General features: G+C 41.3%; 1 protein-coding gene across 1 annotated transcript in view; it reads left to right on the top strand.

The window, feature by feature from the left end:
- Nucleotides 1–21,170, top strand: part of atp1a3a (ATPase Na+/K+ transporting subunit alpha 3a) — a 31,837-nt gene extending 10,667 nt beyond the window's left edge. Inside the window, exons 2-23 of the mRNA XM_049603242.1 lie at nt 3,561–3,674; nt 5,505–5,564; nt 5,942–6,145; nt 7,195–7,308; nt 8,760–8,894; nt 9,535–9,652; nt 10,244–10,332; nt 10,659–10,838; nt 13,390–13,588; nt 14,467–14,711; nt 14,845–15,037; nt 15,213–15,388; nt 15,671–15,807; nt 15,980–16,130; nt 16,253–16,421; nt 16,778–16,932; nt 18,243–18,366; nt 18,700–18,845; nt 19,225–19,355; nt 19,962–20,063; nt 20,368–20,459; nt 20,999–21,170. Of these exons, the coding sequence (XP_049459199.1) occupies nt 3,561–3,674; nt 5,505–5,564; nt 5,942–6,145; nt 7,195–7,308; nt 8,760–8,894; nt 9,535–9,652; nt 10,244–10,332; nt 10,659–10,838; nt 13,390–13,588; nt 14,467–14,711; nt 14,845–15,037; nt 15,213–15,388; nt 15,671–15,807; nt 15,980–16,130; nt 16,253–16,421; nt 16,778–16,932; nt 18,243–18,366; nt 18,700–18,845; nt 19,225–19,355; nt 19,962–20,063; nt 20,368–20,459; nt 20,999–21,027 (3,063 nt within the window). The 3' untranslated portion in view covers nt 21,028–21,170. The remainder of the gene's footprint in view (nt 1–3,560; nt 3,675–5,504; nt 5,565–5,941; nt 6,146–7,194; nt 7,309–8,759; nt 8,895–9,534; nt 9,653–10,243; nt 10,333–10,658; nt 10,839–13,389; nt 13,589–14,466; nt 14,712–14,844; nt 15,038–15,212; nt 15,389–15,670; nt 15,808–15,979; nt 16,131–16,252; nt 16,422–16,777; nt 16,933–18,242; nt 18,367–18,699; nt 18,846–19,224; nt 19,356–19,961; nt 20,064–20,367; nt 20,460–20,998) is intronic.
- The last annotated feature ends 226 nt before the right edge of the window (nt 21,171–21,396 follow it).

Below are 21,396 nucleotides of genomic sequence, written 5' to 3' on the forward strand. Positions count from 1 at the left end.
TCAATACAGTTGTCTGTCAAATTAATGATTAACTAAGAAACAAACACAATAAAAAAATTCGGAGAATTTATTGTACAAAGAAAATAACATGACTGGCCACTATACCTCCTAAAAGAGAGGCTTTATATTTGGTATCAATAAACGATAAGTCAATCCCTTTAAGAGTACATACATAATGCATTAATAGGAAAAATTAACATTCACAAGTTGGAAGGTAATATCATGCTTACATTCGTTGAAATCACTGAAAAACTATTTTACATGTGCACACACTAAAATAAAATAATAGTCTGCACAGAGGATTTGTCTAGGCGGATGTAAGACAAATGTGTCTGTGTCTGTGTCTGTTTTGTCCACTGTAACAAGCCAACACCCTGCTAGGTTTTCGTTGCAGTTAGAAAAAAACAGATGTTAAACAGGATAAAACAGCCATCAAATCAGTGTGAAACCTCTCAGCGTAGACTAATCCACATAAGAGCTTTCCCAAAGTAAGTCGGCTCTCATGCAGGGTTGCAGAGTATGAATCTCAATATGTGTTTTTTTTTAACAGGACATTTTTACACATCTGTATAAAGGTTGGATTATAGTGAACATCTGTCTGATGAGCAAATGTCAAGTCGAAAAGCACTCCTGTTAAAAAAGTAGTCACACCTCATCGTGCATCATAAAAGCACTACAGGGAAATGTCAGCTGAGCTGAGGCTGAAAGTCACATTTAAATGAACTTCATAAGGCTAAGTAGGCTATTTAATTTTCTTAAAATTAGTAAGTGAAATTTCCTCAAGCAATTAATTCACTAAATTAAGCATACTTCACTTTATTCTTCCTGTTTCCTAAACCCAATTAGCATGTAATTAAATGTCTGTGTGTCTTTGCTCCTAAAAATATCCACCTGTGGCCCTCAGTGGTTAGATAGCTAAATTATGATTGTTAAGATCAACATGTTGCCCTGATGGGGTATGATTTTTTTTCTCCAATGTCTTGTTGTTATTTTTGTCTCATAATTTTCTTGTTGCTGCCTTTTTGTTGTTTGTTTAGTGTTAAAACTAGAACTGCAGCCTGCTCAGTTATTTAAAAAATGATATTTTTATTGCTAAGTTAGGTGTTGCCTTTGAAGCAGCCATCTGTTCTAAAGCCTCATCCCCTAATTGTGTTGGTAAAAACATGACCATGAGTTTTTAAAACAACCACTTAACTTTGCTGTGGCATTGCAGTGGCTTTGGGTGAGTAATGGAGGGTTTATTCATTTATTTGATGGAGTGCTTTCTTTTCTTTCCCTAAGGCTGGGTAAATCAGCACTCAATACCTTGAAGGTATCGACCAAAACAACCCAAGCAGTATTGAAACAATACCTGCATCAATTCTTTTTGTACCCAGATCTAGAAAAGTGACTGTGATGTGTGGTTTTGCAAGCGTTCCTTGCCTTAATGCACTGTGTGATTGGGCCACTACCACAGCTACAACCCATATAGTCTGTGGTGTGGTGAAGTCAGGCGCCTTGTATGAGACAGGGTTGGCAGTTCAGTGTGCTGAGATGCCACTAAAACGTTTGAAAGTATGGTTATTAGGGCAGCACACATTAACTGAATTATCAAAAATGGCCAAGTGCAATATCCAAATCATAGGAGCTGCATTTTTTGAAAAAGGTCAAATGTGTCACAACATACCTTTATACATGAAGCATTGTGGTGCTGCAGAGATGCCCCGGCCTAGGAATCATATTCCAGATGTAAGGGAAAACACCGGTGTGGTGTGAACACCAGCAAAAATCATCATCAACATTTTTTTTTTTTTTCTGAAAAAAATGAAATGCAAAAATGACCATCCCTACAAAAATTGATGGGTATAGAAAAAATAAAAGGTATCAAATGAAGTGTTGTAGTGGTATTGGCATCACTTTAAGGGCACTGGTGTTCGTACTGGTAAAAAAAAAAAAAAAAAAAAAAGATACCCAGCTCTATTGTTTTCCCATTTCAATATCCACACAATGGTAAATTGAATAGAATTAGTATGATTTTTCACAGCAGACATTTTGATTAGTCATAGCGGGAAAGACACAGGTGTTACCAATAACATTCATGATCACTTTGTTCTATTTAATGCACCACGCACAATACAAGGAACCTGAAACCAAAATAGTTAAATGGAATTCAACCATCATTAGTTTTATCATTTACATCTGTCAACATGTATTGCATGAAAAGGGCTCATTGATGCTTTATAGTAACTTTCTACCACAGTAACTTCCTCAACACAGGTGGAACCATTTTGTAACGCATGTGGTTTCCATTAGTTCCACAAAATTACAGAATATTGTGACATTAGGTACACGCACAGACAGGGAGTCTGTTAAATTCTTTTTGTGAGGTAAAAGAATTGAAGCGGGTAAACTTACAGGACTGTAGTGTAAGTTTGGCAATTTGAGGTTCAGTGTTGGATGCAGGCGTATGTGACAGATATTAAAATCAAAACAACACAAACACACAGGTTTACAGATTTAAGTCAGATTTGCACACAGAAATATTCACGTCCTGCCTTTCATTCGGCAGTTTTCAAGCAGCAGTGAGCCGAGCGGCTGGCTGACATTTTAATTCTTTACTAGAAACCCTCAGGATGTTCATCCTGGATGGTGCATGCTGGGTAACAGGGTAATTTAAGGAAAAGACACTAATCCCCCAGGAGCATATGAACAAGCAGGAACTACACACCAGTATGAGTACCTGGTGACATATTTAGGCTAATGGGTTTGTTTGAACAAAGTAGCTTCACCCTCATAATGCTGAAGACCTTTCAAAGTACAAGTTGCCCAGCAGCCGGGTCTCTAGAAATATACTGAATCTGATATTTCCATAGACATAACGCTTTGTAATATTACCTTTATTCGTATTTAGTTGCCTTCCTGATGCCATATCTCACTAGTCCAAACACACACATCCACACACACAAATGTAGGACACTGGCAATTGTGAATATCCCATGATGCACGTTACAGATACTGACAGATTTATTCTCCTGTCCTGAGACCTTCTGGCATTTATTTTTTCCTCTATCTGTCTCTTTCCTGACTGCTTTAAGTTTATCCTCCTCCTCTCAGACACAGCAGCAGCCTCTCGTCTAAACAATGGCTGCCCAAATAGCATCGGTGTAAATTGCAGTTTAAATGGAGCTCTTGAGACAGGCCTGTGCTCTAATGATGCCAGATCTAATCAGGAAGTGTCACATTCCCCCTCTCACACCAGGGGATTAAATCTAAGTTTGGATCTCAATCTAGATGTTTTGACTGGGTCTTAAGAAGAAACAAGTGGAGGAAAAATGAGATTGGCAGCCAAGAATGTTCTTAAAATCTTCTCATCAGGTGTTCATAATAAACTATGGGTTGGACTATCAATGTTTCCTTTGGCTTTCTAAGTTAGGCTTTGGACTGTGTTGGTATAAAGTAGTGTGTAGTAATTGTTTAATATGTCTTGTTACCATGCAGTGAGAAAAGGGATAAGAGTGTCAGCTGTTTAAAAAGTAATATTACAGGACCAAACTTATCGACCCTGCCTTTGTGTGTTATAGTATGGACGGTCGGACAGCTACCGCGTGGCCACCACGCAGGACAAGGATGAGAAGGAGTCGCCCAAGAAGAAGGGAGGCAAGGATCTGGATGACCTCAAGAAGGAAGTTCCCATAGTAAGTTCACTGCTTCCTCCGTCCTGTGACCTCATTGTAATTTGTCACATCATTTTGGGTTTTTCTTCTCACCCACTTGGAATAACAGATTGGTGGCACACTAGCACCTGAAATATCTCATCTAAAATCAATTACAGAAAGACAGAGTAAACAAAAGCCTTGAAGTCCCGGCTGAGTAGTGAGGAGTTCACAGTTAGTGTATCCTGGCCTCACTCCAGCATTCACAAAGCTGCGATCCAACTGTAATCTAATCTCCCTGTTTGAAAAGGAGATAACAGAGACGTGGTTTTCTGTGGCAGCTGGTGTACAGTAGTGGTACAGTGTAGTTTGAGCTAATATGCCAGAGCAATTTAATCCTGTTGTGGATTTTCTCCTGTACACTACAGGAAGCCAAACCCTTAGGATATCCCTTGTTATAAAACTGTATGAGCTGGGTCAGATACACATTTTTATCAGTCTTAAAATAAAAAATCTGAACAACAAACATTTGTAAAATGCCACATGACTGCTGATTAGAAATACAGTATTTAAAATGCTTTTTTTAATGGGGTCCAGTGCAGTGCTCACTCAACATAAAATGCACCAGGACTACATTACATCACTTACGGCAATTATTGTTGTAGAACTTTATTATTTCAACCCAGTGTTCACCCTAGGTTGACTGCTTTGGCCTGACGGACAGGCCACCACACCAAAGTCCATTCCCAAATTTAATTAACAATTAACACATTAACAATGTAATGTTAATAATAAGCTATGCTAATTTTTCGAATATTTAGCACTTTTGGTGATCCAAATGAACCATTCTTCAAATTGGCATTAATTAGATCTACCATTAGCACTTAGTAAATTGTTAAATGTAACTGTAGAAAGATAATTCATTGTTGAATCTCATTCCCAGGTCGTCAGATACAGGCGCTTTGGGTTGGGGGTGCGGTCTAACTACCAACCCAAAATGTTGGTATCTAACAATCTGGGAATGAGACTCAATAATCAACTACCATCCTCCAGCGTTACAAACAGAAAATATAATATGTCACTTTCAAAGCTGTTACTCCTGTTATTTCCTTCTACTCTTGTGCCTATTCTGTGCCAGCTTTCCAGGGCGCAGAGGCGGGTTGCGTCTAAGGTTGCTATGTGACCGTAACCAGCACTGTATCATAGCCTGTTTACCAGAAATCCTGAGTGCAGAGCTGATCTTCCAGGCATTGTTTTGTAAGTGTGTAGTTGGCCAAAAATATTGTCCAGAAGACAGATGTAAAGCTCTGGGTAGCCCTGTACTAAAATGATCAACTTTTTTTCTATATCCACCACAGACTGATATTTATGAAAGAAGGGAAAGAATTTAGGACTTGGACTTGTCCTACCTTTTATTACAGACATGTGAACTAACCACAGACACTTTTAACAGAGTTTATGGACTCAAGGTGCTTTGCTGCAGAATGAATACTGGGGAAACACTGGAGAGGACATTTGGTGTTATTTTTGGCATTTAAAAAAAGGTGTTTTTTTTGGCCTGGCTAGGGTTCCTGTTCTGTACAATTATAGGGAAAACATTGTCAACCACAGACCCACACGACAGTTTGTAGGGCTCTATCTTATACAGTGATTTAAATTCATTTCCTTCTTTCAGTTAAATTGAAAGGGTCCATTTAGCAAATTATAAATACATTTTCTTGGAATTACTTTCTTCCCTAAAATGTGTATTCTTTGAACCATTGCTCGATAGTATCATTAGATTGCATATACAATGTATCTTGAATATCATCTTGAATTAATATCATAATTGACCGGTTGTTTAAGCTTACTTTGTATTTGAATTCTTTCTAGACGGAACACAAAATGTCTGTTGAGGAGGTTTGCCGGAAATACAGCACTGATATTGTCCAGGTAAGTCATTCACTTCAGATCAAAAATCAGTTCAACTTAATACTTAGTAATTAATAATTGTTTCTATGCTGATGATTCAACATTTAATTAACAATTATTCACTTTACACTGACATCCCAGTCAGTACACCTCCTTTACTAATCTATTTAGATTTTATAGTGTTTAACTTCTTTTGACAATACTTTCTTTCTTTCCTTCTTTTTTCTACCCTCTTCTTCTATCTTAATTGTCATCATCCACCCTGTGTCCTTCCATTCCTGCTTCCTTTCTACACTTTCTGTAACTCCAACCTCACCACTGCCCTCTTGCTTCTGCCCATTATCTCTTCTTTAATCCATCTTCTGTCTTTTCCTCTCCATTCCTTCTGCCCCTCATAGGGTTTGACCAATGCCAAGGCAGCAGAGTACCTGGCCAGGGATGGCCTTAATGCCCTGACTCCACCCCCCACCACTCCAGAGTGGGTCAAGTTCTGTCGCCAGCTGTTTGGTGGCTTCTCCATCCTGCTTTGGATTGGTGCCATCCTCTGCTTCCTGGCCTACGCCATCCAGGCTGCCACAGAGGACGAGCCTGCTGGGGATAACGTAAGTGGAGAGTTGGAGGGATGAATGATGGTAGGATGAATCCTCAGTACCACCAATGTTTGTACAGTACCTGTGAGAGGCCAGATATCAAAAACCACTGGAGGGGATAAGAACATAGAGAGCTGTGAGTTGCTGCCAGTGTGTGTGCTCCCTGTCCTCCAGCACATCACTCAAAAAAAGATTTGTTGAGTCACTACTCCTCAGGGATGTGGCTGTGTCAGTGATAAAGGTTGTGTCAGCCGTTTGTCTGAATCATGCCGGCCGACCCGTCTTTAGTGTGACAGACACCATCCTGTTAGCATCCACTTTGGGCCCGCCACGGGGAGCGTGTGACTCCTGGCATTGGTAATGGCAGGGTAAGAGAAGGGCATTCATGGGTCAGCACTGTTTCATGTCGGGTCAGAGCACAGAGTAGAGCCAAGGACTGAGGCTAAGCGGCGCTGACACACAGCATGAAAGGACAAAATACTACAGAGTACAATAACAACAGTGATGAGTCAGCAGGAGTTACAAAGACTGTATCACACACCCAGAATATAAATTCACACTGTGATAACTGGTTACAGCTCTGTCAGAGGGTACAAGACATAGATGGGAGTGCTGTATGAGAGGACGGCTTAAAAGGCAGGAGTTGGACTTTCTAATGGTGATCCATTAAAGCATGAGACAATAGAACATAGTCATAAAACCACAACCAGAGTACAGTGCAAACAGATGGACAGCCTCCAGGTGTCTGAGTTCAAATCAAACAACATGCTGCTGTCAGATACAGGATTAAAACATCAAATGATTGTGTTATTTACAGAAGCCTCAGCCTCCTGAATTAGCTCCTTTACCTCTCACACCCCAGTGTGTGATGTCAGAATGTCTCACTCATTATCTTTCAATCTTTTATCTTTTATCTTTCTTAGTCTCTCTGTCTGTGTCTCGCCACTGGCCTGTTTCTTCTCTTCCGTTTCTGATACATTTTTAGATAAAGGTGAAGTCCATCAATTCATTTCTGCATTAAACATGAAAGTCTCATCTTTCTCTCTCCCTTCTCTTTGTAGTTGTATCTGGGTATCGTGCTGTCAGCTGTCGTCATCATCACCGGCTGCTTCTCCTACTTCCAGGAAGCCAAGAGCTCCAAGATCATGGAGTCCTTTAAGAACATGGTCCCTCAGGTGTGTACTCTGTGTCATAAATCCATCTGCTCTGTTGCCACTACACTCAATGGTTAAACCAGTTTTCCTTTTTACTAATCTAGTCTGTGTCTCGTCTACTCTAACCATTACAATCAGTACAAAAAATAGAAAAAACTGCAGGCAAGATTGAATATATGATTGCATAAGCTGCTGAAATGAAATAAAAATGAAGTTGAAAAAGAATCACAAGTTGCAACATGTCAACTTTAAGCTTCCAAGTGGGTTTTACCGTAAATTTTTAGCACAAGCTTGCAAATCAAGAGCAAGATGGCGGAAGAAACACTAAGAGATAACAAAACCAATTTGAGAGTTTGTTTGAAGACGTGTTGAAGACCACCATGTCAGATTTCTTAGCGTTCATCATTTTGTCTTAATGCTGAGCAAATAAAATGTACATATAGTTTTAAGATTATAGCAAAGGGACGCATTGTGTTTAGATTCTCAGAGCCAGGCATATTTTAATTTGTTAAAAGTCCAGTGTGTAAGATTTAGGGGGATTTAGTGGTATGAAGCAGTGAGGATTGCAGATTGCAACCAGCTGAAACTTCTCCTGGTTAGAATTCCTTCAGTGTTCATTGTGCAAGAGGTTTTTACCAGGAGCCAAGTTATCTGCACATGTCTCTTCCTCTCCAAAACAAACAGACCAGGTCATTAAAACTGGTAAAAACACTGAATAAAGCAGTGTCACGTTTAAACATTCTTGTCGCAGAGGGACTGCTAACTATGATGGCCAATAAGAATGGTTCTATCTAGAGCCAGTGTGAGGTGACACACTGGGAAACAATGGAAACATGGGGGTGCAACATGATGATCTCTGTAGACAAGGACCCGCTTCCTGTGTAGATATTAATGGCTCATTCTAAGGTAGAGAAAATATCATCACTAAAGAACATACTTACTTTATTATTATTTATTATATTATTATATTATATTTCTGCTAATATATCCCCCTAAATCCTACACACTGAACTTTTAAATCTAAAAAACTGAGAATTCTATGAGTCAATGAAGGGGCATGTGATGCTTTAAATTATTTTTTCAAGTGTATCAATCAAACATTTCGAGGATGATGCCAACAAAATATTTCTCCCAAGTTAAAATAGCAGAGACTTGAGAATGATACAAATGAGCCAGGTCATAATATATATATTACATTAGGTTTCTAAGTATTGCAGGTGTTTATTAGGTGGGAAAATCTATTTTTATGCCACAGTATCATGCTGTCACAGCTTTCACACTATTTCTTTTTTTCCTCAATCTGTGAGATACCTTTCAACTGCTTCAGTCTCCACACTGATGTGCTGTTTCACCTGTTCTCTAACCTCTCTCTAAATAGCTTCTTTACAAATATCTTGTGTTATTTTTGGCATTACTTATTTTTTCTCTCTCTCTCTCTCGCTCATTCGCTCGCCCTCTCTTTCTGATCACAGCAAGCACTGGTGATCCGTGAGGGAGAGAAGATGCAGATCAATGCTGAGCAGGTGGTGGCAGGAGACCTGGTGGAGGTGAAAGGAGGAGACAGGATCCCTGCTGACCTCCGCATCATCTCCTCCCACGGCTGCAAGGTGGGTTGCAGGCACAGATGCTCTCCTGTAATGACACAAAGCCGAGGATGAGGATTTAATAACACCCACTGCAAAGCTGCCCTTAAGTGAGGTGTCTTTAGAGGATGAGTGTGAGAGTGAGTAGTGAGTGTCTGTACACCCATTTTGGAACCTACCTGATGTGTTAGGGGATTATCTATTAACTAAAATAAGCACAGCATCCTCACTATGTGATAATGAGATGTTATTTCAGATTTATTTTGTTTACCTAAAAGTCCTGATTTCCCTAAATGGTGCAGGTACTGAGGACAAACACAGATCACTTGTTAAACTTCATGATAAATTCACACAGATTTTAGGTGTTCCTCCAGGTCCTTAGATGAGCCTCAAATCAGTTTCAGAGTGTTTCGTTGGGAATGACATTTTTATGAAAACATCTGAAGAGTAACACAATCAACAGGGGCAGCAAGCATGGATAAAGAAAATTAAAACACATGAAACACACACACTGTCTCTCTATCTGGCTTTGTGCCTAGTCTTATCATGAATGCACTCAACCACTTACCCACTCCCTTATCTTCCTTTTTGTTGCCCTCTCCCTCTCTCTCTCTCTCACACACACACACACACTTACCAAATATTTTCCTCCTGCTCTGTCCAGGTGGACAACTCATCCCTGACTGGTGAATCAGAGCCCCAGACCAGGTCACCTGACTGTACCCATGACAACCCACTGGAAACCCGCAACATTGCCTTCTTCTCTACCAACTGTGTCGAGGGTAACGTCACCATCACCGTCAGCTTTATCCAACACCGACATCATCATTATCACCATCATATTCATTACATATACTGTACAAATCATAAACTGTTAGGGTTAGCCACTCTCTACCTCATAAACAGTTCTAATGTGTGTGTGTGTGTGTGTGTGTGTGTGTGTGTGTGTGTGCGTGTTCATATGGCTGCATGTGTATGTTTGTATTGTTCCGCTTCAGTGCTCAGATCGTCCTGCAAACAGATGCTACACATTAGCTTTCATTGCAGGCCACAGCATCATTAGTCATTAGAGTGTGACCCTATTTGACCTCCTACCTGCTCAATCACATCATATTACTGGGACGCCCTGCAGCTCACACTCAGCACCTCACAGTGGGAGAAAAGGCAAACCATAATTTATGGCGCCCTCCTGTGGACTCACTGTTGCATTGCATTTAGTCGTGCAACATTCAAGCATTATCAGCCTGTCAACTGTCCACGCATTCATCTGTACTCTCAGTCTACACGTTTTCTTCTTCTCTCTTTCTTTTGTCTTTTCCGGAACACATAAAGAAGTTACATTAAAAAAACGCTCCCTCTCTTCTGTTTTTTAGGAACTGCACGTGGCATTGTTGTGTGTACTGGCGATCGTACAGTGATGGGCCGCATCGCCACTCTCACCTCAGGCCTGGAGACCGGCAAGGTACCATACTTGTTATTATTCATTATCTGATAATGGTCTCTTTTACAAGCTGGATAATGGAGTTTGCTTACTCAAAGCACTTACTTGTTTTGCACCTAGTATGTAATTGTTCAGTTGCTCAGTTATTTAATTAATTCCTTATGTAGAGACACCAGCTAATCTGTGAAGTCTGATAAGTTTAGTAAGTGTTCTGGGTCAGCATTATTACATTTCATTATGAGTAAAAAGCAAAAATGTATTTGGGTGGAAAAATTTCCAGTGAGAACAGTCAGTCATCGTCTTCATTTTCTTCAGTCAATCCAAATATCTTTTTTTCTACTCTTCAGACACCCATCGCTAAGGAGATCGAGCACTTTATCCACATCATCACAGGTGTGGCCGTCTTCCTCGGCGTGACCTTCTTCATCCTGTCAATCATCCTGGGTTACAGCTGGCTGGAGGCCGTCATCTTCCTCATTGGTATCATTGTTGCCAATGTACCCGAGGGACTGCTGGCCACGGTCACTGTGAGTAGGCAGAGAAAAAAGAAACTGGTGTGTGTGTGTGTGTGTGTGTGCGTGCGTGTGCGTGTGTGTGTGTGTGTTTGATTGATTGGGGTAAAGGTCGTTTTTGTTATTGTTTGTCTTGTGTTTTTTCATCTGTGAGAGAGAAAGGAATGTAAGAGTGCTTTCACATCTGTACGTCGGGATCCAGTGGAGAGAAAAAAAGACACGTGTTGCATTTAGTTCTGGTCTGGTTCCTGTTCACAGTGACTTTTTATAAACTCTCCAAGAGGAGTAAACATGAGGTTAGACAGACTGAGAGGTAGCCTGCTGATTGGACAGTTTTGCCGGTTGTCTCCTGCATCATTAACATGGACTTTTTTCCCTCTACTCACAGCTTAACAAATTACATATAACGCCATTATTTTTCAGTTGAATTTCAGCCTGCAAACACATTTATTCAGTTGAACATTGTTGAAACAGGGCAGGTGATGTTGTGAGAGTGAGAAGTTAGTGGAGTGGTAGCAAGTACATCTGTTATATCTGGTAACAAAATTGTTTACATACGGCATGTGGTTCATCTGTTGATCTGTATTTTCTCAATAACCGAAAGTATTTCCACACTGCTGATGTATTCATGATGAAGTAGCCATCCTCATTGTTTTTCTCCTGGCTGCTGTTGGACAGTGACACAGAACTTCAAAATAAAGGCGTGACCTAAAAATGACAATATGGATCGATTTTTTTCATTTTGCATCAATGATATTGGATAATTGATTGTTGAATCAATATATCAATCCAGATCGACGAAGGACTGAAGGATCGTTACACCCCTGTTTAATATAGTATGCAGGATTTTCCCCAAAAAAGAGGATATATAGACTCATACAAAGTAATCCTTGTCAATCGTCACTTTGACCAACTGCAAGTGTGTAACGGTGTCTGTATCTGCAGAGACTTTGCCCTTTTTGCCATGATTGGAACCTTTATGGGCCTTGTAAGGATCAATGATAAGATTGCTTCCTGAGCAGATTTCATGATCAGTAGATGGATTAATCATGCTGAAATCATGCATCTGTTGTCATAAAATCTTGTGGCTGTTTTGTTTGTTTTCACACTGCAAATAAAAAACAGCAGACACGGAGCCACCTTTTCAAGCACACTTGGTTTGATTGACAGCCTCCACACCAGCCTAAGTGAATGGTACAAACCAGGCGACGACCTGTGATTATTTTAACCGAACTGAACAGGTTATGTGTGAAAGCACCCTCAGCATTTCTACCATGTGTGTTGTCCATTGGATAGCTGTATGATTCCCTCTGTTGTAGCTGTTTTTCTCGTCTGTCTCTCTTCGCAGTCCTTGTGTGTTTTTTGTTTCCTACTGATTTCCCAGTGTTCTGTGCAAACATTATTTTCATATATGTCATGTATTTCATATATTAGAGAAATCTTAAAAGCTACACAAAGTCAGGGAAAACAGTAACAGCGTTTAAAATGTTTATAAAATTGTTGTTGCCATGAAATGTCTTTTTTAAGAATACTACTTTTCTGTCCAAACAATAGTGTACTGTATATTTTGTGATTGAGAGAATTCCTTTGCACTCCTAGACTACATTACTAGATTCCCCAAGCAGTTTGGAGTTTCACCCATGTCTGATTATGTTCAGGCTGATGTTGTCTTGTCATGTCTGCTGATTGATTTTGTCCCTGCTTCTCATATCTCTGTGCCTGTGTTGTTGTTGTTTTTTCAGTGTGTTGTAATGTTGTTGTATGCCTGTGTGCATCTCTGTGTGTATCTTTGTATTGTGTGTGCTTTAGCATTCTCACTGTGTTAGTACCTGTTACTGTGGTGAAGGTGGTGTATTGTCTCTGTTTGTATATTTCTCTTTCCATCTCTCTCTCTTCTGTCTCTTTCCCAAAGCAGCCCCATATGTGTTTGTGTTCTCTCTCTCCATCCTTCTCTTTGTATGTCTCTCTCTCTTTTCCAGGCCAGTCGTGGTGCTGTCTGCAATGACAACGGCTAGCTAATGTAATGATATTAGGCTAATGACTAGTCAGCTTCATAAACTGAATTCGGCCTCCTCTGCTTGGCCTTGGCTAGTTCTGTTTGGCCCATGGGTCTTGCCGTACTTGGCATGATGACATAATGCACCGCTGCTCTGCTTCACCGCTTCACTTGTTCATGCTTCATTTTCTCTCTGCATCGCTGTTTTGGCTGTTTTTATTTTTGGAAACAGGTTTTGATTTTAGTGCATTTTGCCATATAGGAGCATTGTTATGAGCAGGATGAACATCTCCAGGTGTCAGGTTGCTTTAGGTACAATAGGCACTGATGTGGCTGCTCATTGGCAGAAGTCAGTTTAGCACCTTGAGATGTTCATCTGTGCTGTTATTTCACCGCATAGATACTAATTATGTTTTTCTCTGTCTCCTTTGGTTTGTTTCTATTCTCTCCTTTTGTCTTATTCTGTTGTCAACAACTCCTTTTCTCCTGTCTTTCCTTCTCTCCTTGCTATTATGTCCTCTCTGCCACTCCTCTCTTTTTGTCTTGTCTCTTTGGCCTCTCCTCTCTCAGGTGTGTCTGACACTGACTGCTAAGCGAATGGCTCGTAAGAACTGCCTGGTAAAGAACTTGGAGGCTGTGGAAACTCTGGGCTCCACCTCCACCATCTGCTCTGACAAGACGGGCACTCTGACCCAGAACAGGATGACCGTGGCACACATGTGGTTCGACAACCAGATTCACGAGGCCGACACCACCGAGGACCAGTCTGGTGAGATTTTTCCCTCTTCCTCCTTCTTTCATGCGGCCGAATCAAATCTCCCCTCCAGATATCAAGAATATCATGACCTTAGTTTCTTTATGGCAGCATTATTACTGTGCAGCAAGGGAGGACTTGCACAGAGAGGACAAAAGAGATTCAGATTCAGATTTTAAGTCCAGACTCTAGTCGGAATCTTTTGTTCTCTGAGTCCTCTCTTGCTGCACTATACTTTCTACGGCACCAGAGAAGGAGACAAACAACTGGCAGTTTTTAAGGCGTAGCTTAACCCATGTGAACCAAGTGTTAACCTGCCTGCATCTTGAGAATTTCTGGAACGTGTCGTAAACGGCACATTGCCTGGTAGTAGTTGAGGTGGGACAAGGAGATGGCTGCCCCGCTTGGGTAAATGCAGTTGTGGAACCAATCAGCTATCATTCTGACAACGATAAAGCCTCTGGGGGCAATGGCCTGTAGTTTTGGAGTTTCAGTGTAGCTGGTAGATATCCCAGCCAAGATTTACTCTTTCATGCACCAATCATTGTTTACAGTTCAATCAGCAACGTGAGACAGGTACAAATAACATTTCAGCTAATTTCCAAAAACATATGAATACAGATAAACTGGTTAAAACAAAGCTAAGACAAAGCTAAATTGTCATCAGATGACAGAGAATGGGTTCCAAGATTGTATTTTAGCCAGTGCTTTCCATCTCTTTTGCTCTCCACATGGACTTTACCTGCCACTAAAACAAGATTGGTCAATACTATTCGGACAACAAATACAAATCAGAACTCTTCCTTTTTGAAAATCTCTTTTGAAGATTAGGGTGAATGCAGAGGATGAGACACCTGTCAATAAATGTTCCTTCTTTTCTGATCATTCTCCAGGCTCCTCCTTTGACAAAAGCTCTACAACATGGGTGTCTTTGGCCCGCATTGCTGCTCTGTGCAACCGTGCTGTGTTCAAGGCTGGCCAGGAATCTTTGCCCATTCTTAAGCGTGAGGTGGCCGGTGACGCCTCTGAGTCAGCCCTGCTGAAGTGTATTGAGCTGTCCTGTGGTGCCGTCAAAGCCATGAGGGACAAGAACAAGAAGGTGGCTGAGATCCCCTTTAACTCCACCAACAAGTACCAGGTTTGTCCCCTTTGATTACTCATGCACCTAATAACTGATGCAGATGATCGACAAAGATTTGTAGTTAACATGCGGAAACACAACAAACTTCTCAAATGGTTCTACTGCTAACACTAACATCTGTTTCCATCAGCTCTCAATTCACGAAGTTGAGGATGAAAATGACAACCGCTACCTGTTGGTGATGAAGGGAGCTCCAGAGAGAATCCTCGACCGCTGCTCCACCATCATGGTGCAGGGCAAGGAGCAGCCCATGGACGATGAGATGAAAGAGGCTTTCCAGAACGCCTATCTGGAACTGGGAGGACTGGGAGAGAGAGTACTGGGTAAGAATGATAGAAGATAGGAAAACGGTGGTCATTTATCAAAAGGTTGTGATTTGGAATAAGAACATAGCAAGAAAGTTTTGATATATCCTGCAAATAACTGTACGGTGTGGAGCTGTTTGTACAGCTCAAGAAATTTCGTAGAATTTACATCACTTGTCCCTGATTCCTCCAGGTTTCTGCCACATGTTCATGCCAGAGGACAAGTATCCCAAAGGTTTTGCCTTCGACACCGATGATGTCAACTTCCAGACAGACAACCTTTGCTTCGTAGGTCTCATGTCCATGATTGACCCTCCCCGTGCTGCCGTGCCTGATGCCGTGGGCAAATGCCGCTCTGCTGGCATCAAGGTGGGCACCTTTTGAGTCTGCCATTTAAAGGCCTGCAAAACAGATCATAGTACCCACCTGGAAGTGAAGGCTGTGGGTGACTGTCACGCACATCTTTAGCTGATTTCCTAGAATGTGGTGAATTCTTTTTGCACATGCACTCCCTCTACTTCCTTTCACATCCTATCCCTGCTGTTCTACATGCACCTGTTGGTGTTGTCTCCTCTTATTTGTTTCTAAATTTTGTCTTTTCTCCTTCCCTTTCATCACCTACCTTTTCATCTTCCTCCTCCGATATTTCAGGTTATTATGGTGACTGGTGACCACCCAATCACAGCCAAGGCCATTGCTAAGGGTGTGGGCATCATCTCTGAAGGCAACGAGACAGTAGAAGACATTGCTGCACGCCTCAACATCCCTGTGAGCCAGGTCAACCCAAGGTTAGACAGAAACTGAAATTTTAAAGTTGGGATAGATGAGATAGATAAATAAGACTGTTACAATCATTGTATACAGTAGATTATATTTTGCAGAGCCTTTATATGACAGTAGCTCTTATGATTTGCTATACAAAAGTGTACATGAGTGTTTTGCTTTAACTGTGTTGTGCAGGGATGCCAAGGCCTGTGTGATCCACGGTACAGATCTGAAAGATCTTAGTCAGGAGCAGATGGATGACATTTTGAGGAACCACACAGAGATCGTCTTTGCCAGAACCTCCCCACAGCAGAAACTTATCATTGTAGAAGGCTGCCAGAGACAGGTACACTTAATGTCCCTACACACATTCAAATACCTGCACATGCAGGTAAATGTTCATATGCACCTGCAAACAAGTGGATGTAATAAGAAAAAGAATCGTAATGCAAACTGTGAATGTGTCAGGGTGCCATCGTGGCTGTGACAGGCGATGGTGTGAATGACTCTCCTGCCCTGAAGAAGGCTGACATCGGCGTTGCCATGGGAATCTCCGGCTCAGACGTGTCCAAACAGGCTGCAGACATGATCCTGCTGGATGACAACTTTGCCTCCATTGTCACTGGAGTAGAAGAAGGTGAGGGAGAAACAAGAGGTGGGACAGTCGGAGAGAGTGTGAGAAAAAAGGGCTGCAGAGAGGAGGTGAATAATAGAGGGTACAGTGAAAAAAAGGTGACAAAATATAAGATTTAATGGCAAGAATAGTCTATAAAACATTAGACAGTATTCTATTGTAAGGCACTGTACATGTTTTCCTCATTTATGAATGCTACATTAATGAGTTAATATCACTGTTTCCTGTATTTAAAAGCTAGCAGTGTTGACTTAGGTGTGAGGTTGACTTCACATTAAGTAATATTTCCATTATCTTTCTTATTTAAGGGTTTCCTCCATTCAGTTCTAATTATTTATACATCACCTTCATTCTGACAGGCCGTCTGATCTTTGACAACCTGAAAAAGTCCATCGCATACACTCTGACCAGCAACATCCCAGAGATCACCCCCTTCCTGTTCTTCATCTTGGTCAACATCCCACTGCCTCTGGGCACCATCACTATCCTCTGCATCGACCTGGGAACTGACATGGTAAGGGACACATCAACATACGAACATAACCAGTGAGACACTCACACACTGTATCATACAGCTCCAGTGTGTTTATGTCCAGTCAGGCAAAACAAATGCAGAAGCCAGTGTGTGAACCCACTTTACCGTCACAGGTGGCCTGATACACTCAGCTCTTGTACATGCTTTATCTTTGAACACTCATGCATGGACAGTAAAGCTCAGCTGTACACATGTGAACTGCACATGTCAGACAGGTACTCAGGTGGCAAAATACACACAGAAATTCCTGGTAATTATCATCAGGGCAACACACAGGTGTTCAGCCGTAAGAATTTTGCTGCATAAATAACATTTCAATCAGGAGAGTGAACAATTATTTATCAACATGTGCACAATAGCGGTGATAAATGAGAAAAGTCTTTGGCAAAGCTCATCGCAGTGTCATCATATTATCAATGGGGGCAGAGAAGCTGTGAGTAGTGTAGGATACCCCCCAATGGAGTTTAGACGCTGATGGTGGTGGTGATGAATGAAGAGGATGCTGAGATCTAGATGGATGAGAAGAGGAGTAAGCTTCTGGTGAGCTCAGGCCTGGGTGCTTGAAATGATGAACTGGAAGTGAATGGCATGGAGGACAGTCATGACGGATTCCACTGAAAAGACAGCTGACAGCAAGAGAGAGGAAACAGATTTAAAGTTTGTCAGCAAAGATATGGCAGCAAAATCTGGTTGGCTGAACTAAAAGAGTATGAGGGGGGGTGAGAGTCAGTTAGGAATGTAACACAGTCTTTCTGATTGAACTTAAGCTGGGCTTCATAACATGAATTGGAGGAATGAAATCTGGGAATATTTAGAATTTGAAAGAACAAGATTGTGAATACTATTTGTGGTGATTTTAATGAAGCAGAACCAGTGATGCTGTACACTGGCTCTTTAAACACTGCATGAGGAAAGGAAATTGTGGAAGGTGGTGGGGTTTATTTCTGTGCTTGTCCACATAGCAAACTTCAACAAATACTCATTCACTGTTAACCCTCAGACTGGATAGACATGAACTGCAACAGAAGCCCCCATTAAACACATTTATTACCTGGCACCTCCATCATAAATGGGCATACCACTTGATATCACTGAGCATCACAATAAATTAAAGATAGCTCTGAAGTTAAGGTTAAGGTTGTGCCTGAAATGCATGTACATCAAAAGGACACTAGGTGGCAGTATGGGACCAGTCCAGTTTTTCATGCTTGGAAAGTGTTGCCTGTTGAAATAAACCAAAGTAAAATACACCCATAAATAACAATGCATCTCGCTATCTCCTCCGTCAGGTACCAGCCATCTCTCTTGCCTATGAAGCAGCCGAGAGCGACATCATGAAGCGCCAGCCTAGAAACCCACTGAGGGACAAACTGGTCAACGAGAGACTCATCAGCATCGCCTATGGACAGATTGGTATGTCCTGTGTTTGTTCAGCTTACACTGTTGAAAGGTGATGTGTGTCTCAGCAATAATTCATCAGTACTTTCATTTTTAGATAGAGGTGTAATTGTTATAGACATGTTAGACCATGGCAGAAAGTTCAGTCGCCTTTTTTGGCCCCAAATCTGTCCCAATGCACAAATGTGGTTTTACATATGACACACTGCATCATACCTAGATGGTAACCCAAAGATATTTCTGCAGTTTTTCTGAAGTGTATTATCACATTATAATGATCTCTAATATTATGGGGGTATGTGATTGTACACTGTCAGGTAAACCTGTTCAATGTGTCTGTGTCTGCAGGTATGATCCAAGCTCTTGGTGGATTCTTCGCCTATTTCGTCATCATGGCTGAAAATGGTTTCCTGCCATCTCAGCTTGTTGGTATCCGGCTCAACTGGGATGACCGCTCCACCAACGACCTGGAGGACAGCTACGGGCAGCAATGGGTATGAGTGGGCTGACACTATATCAGTCATCTCCTGCTTCAGTTATGTTCACATGTACGGAGGCGCTCTGTTTCAGTTTCCTGATGGAAAATGACTGTTTATTAATTTATACATTCCCCTCGTGCGTGTTGAGATATTATATCGGGTTACTCATACAAAGTAGCGCAGACAGAGCCCACGCTGTAAGGCATCTTCTAATTGGTCAGAATCTACATGGCTGCAAGTGAGGTTTATTAGTGCTGCTGTACTACTCTGCATGGTTGAAGGATGAAAGTGTCAGACAAAGCTTCCAAATACTTTCTTTGCCGTTAATTAAATGACAGTAATCTTTGAATAATTCCAAAAAATGTGTTGAGCCTCTTCCTGTTTCTCATTACAGACCTATGAGCAGCGTAAGATTGTGGAGTTCACTTGCCACACAGCCTTCTTCGTCAGTATTGTGGTGGTGCAGTGGGCAGATGTCATCATCTGCAAGACCAGACGTAACTCTGTGTTCCAGCAGGGCATGAAGTGAGTCAAAAAATCACTGTGAATGGGTTAAAAAATCTATTTAATCGATTTAATCTCAAGAGAAAGAAGAATGAGGATTTTGGAGGCGACTAGGCATTGCTTTTGTTCTTACAGTTTTCCACAGCTGCCACTAGATGTCAATAGAGAGCCATGTTTTACTGACTCACCTTTAATTTATAGCCCCAGTTTATGGCATATGTTTCTGTGTTCCCCTCTTTCCCTCCATCTTGTCTGGTTCTCTTACCCCATCTGTCCTCTCCCTTTGCTGCTCTGTTCTGCTAGCAGCACTTATTGTCCAGGCACACAAATTCAAAAACTGGTGCTGCTACTGTACAGCTGTCCTCAAATTCTGCCTGCAGGGAATCTACTTTGAAACCATTCTGTGGTCCAAAAGTAGATTTAGATAGTAACTGGTACAGTCCACTGACCCTTAAAGTCTTCTCAGTGGCAGGGGATATTCATTCCTCCCCACACATCTTTTATTTAGCATTTCCTCACTATCTGCAGATCTGTTACTTTGCTTTCTTTGTCTACCGTCATCCCTCGTCTCTCTACTACCTGTGTACTGTGATTAACTCTCTTCTCTCTGCACTCATTGTCTCACAGGAATAAGATTTTGATCTTTGGCCTGTTTGAGGAAACAGCTCTGGCTGCCTTCCTGTCCTATTGCCCTGGCATGGACCTGGCACTACGGATGTACCCACTCAAGTAAGTAACACATCATCACAGTTCATTAATCTAAAGTCCCTAAAGCTTGTGCGTAGCATAGTACAGTTGTTTTCCTCGTCTACTCTCCTTCTCATATGACCCTTCGAGCATTGGGCACATGCAGCCCCATACTCTGCTAACTCTGGTTAGCTTTTGCAATTTGCAAACAGCTTTCTATTGCATGTTGATGTCAATTTGAATTCAATGAATCATTCAGCCCTCGTACTTTGTTCTTTATCACTGTCTCCCAGTTTTGACCTGGGTGCTGCTCTCATTCTCCATCATTCCCTCCCTTCTCTCTCAGGCCCAGTTGGTGGTTCTGTGCATTCCCGTACAGTTTCCTCATCTTTGTTTATGATGAGATCCGAAAACTCATCCTTCGCCGAAATCCTGGAGGTAAGATCACATGCACACTTGTATACATGTAGTATTTCAGCTGCACAGTAGGTTCATTCAGAGGTGCACTGAACAAACTAAAAATTAAATGTTTTTTGAACAGTACGCACTTTTGAAAGTTGCCCAAAATAGTGTTATTCACCTCATCAGGCTGCCACTAAAATGCAGTACATATATATATATATATATATATATATATATATATGTATATATATATATATATATACATATATATATATACAGTTGTAGCAGATGATCATGACATTATAATAACATTATACAGATTTTAATTTCTCGCTGGTATGGATTTAAACGGTAAAAAACAAAAGAAGAAATTAACGATATTCGTCATGACAAAGGTCATAGATGAATCACTTATATTTTTAATACAACCACAGACAGTTTGAAGGATATCATCATCCAGGACCTTATCCTTGTAATTAATATTTTGTCTTAATGTCAGTCAAATTTAAAAGGTAACTCCTCTCTCTTTCTCTTTTTCTTGTTTCCCTCTTTTCCTCTCCTCTCCATCTCTGCAGGCTGGGTGGAGAAAGAGACATACTATTAAATTATCAAAGCATCATTTACTTCTCACCCCATTCTCCCCTGAACTCATCCCTTCTTCTCTATCTCCCTCTCTTACTCTCTCCTCCTTCCCCTCCATCCATCCCTTCTCCCCTGTCAACATACTCAAACTGTTCAAGAAAATGTTTACTCTTCCCCTTTCCTCCTCCTCCTCCTCCTCCTCCTCTCCATCCTCATCCCCTAAAGAAACAAAAAATCAAGCGCCAAGACGATGCAAGGACCAACGACAGCGGAGGAGAGGATGGGGGAGGAGGTGGGGTTGTGAATCTTCCCTGTCCTCTCTGTCCCTCTGTCCCTTTTTTTTTCTATCCAAAGTCTATACAGCACTAGTCTGCCAGTAACACTGTTGTGC

The sequence above is a fragment of the Epinephelus fuscoguttatus genome, linkage group LG17, assembly GCF_011397635.1.
Source record: "Epinephelus fuscoguttatus linkage group LG17, E.fuscoguttatus.final_Chr_v1".
Lineage (NCBI taxonomy): Eukaryota > Metazoa > Chordata > Actinopteri > Perciformes > Serranidae > Epinephelus > Epinephelus fuscoguttatus.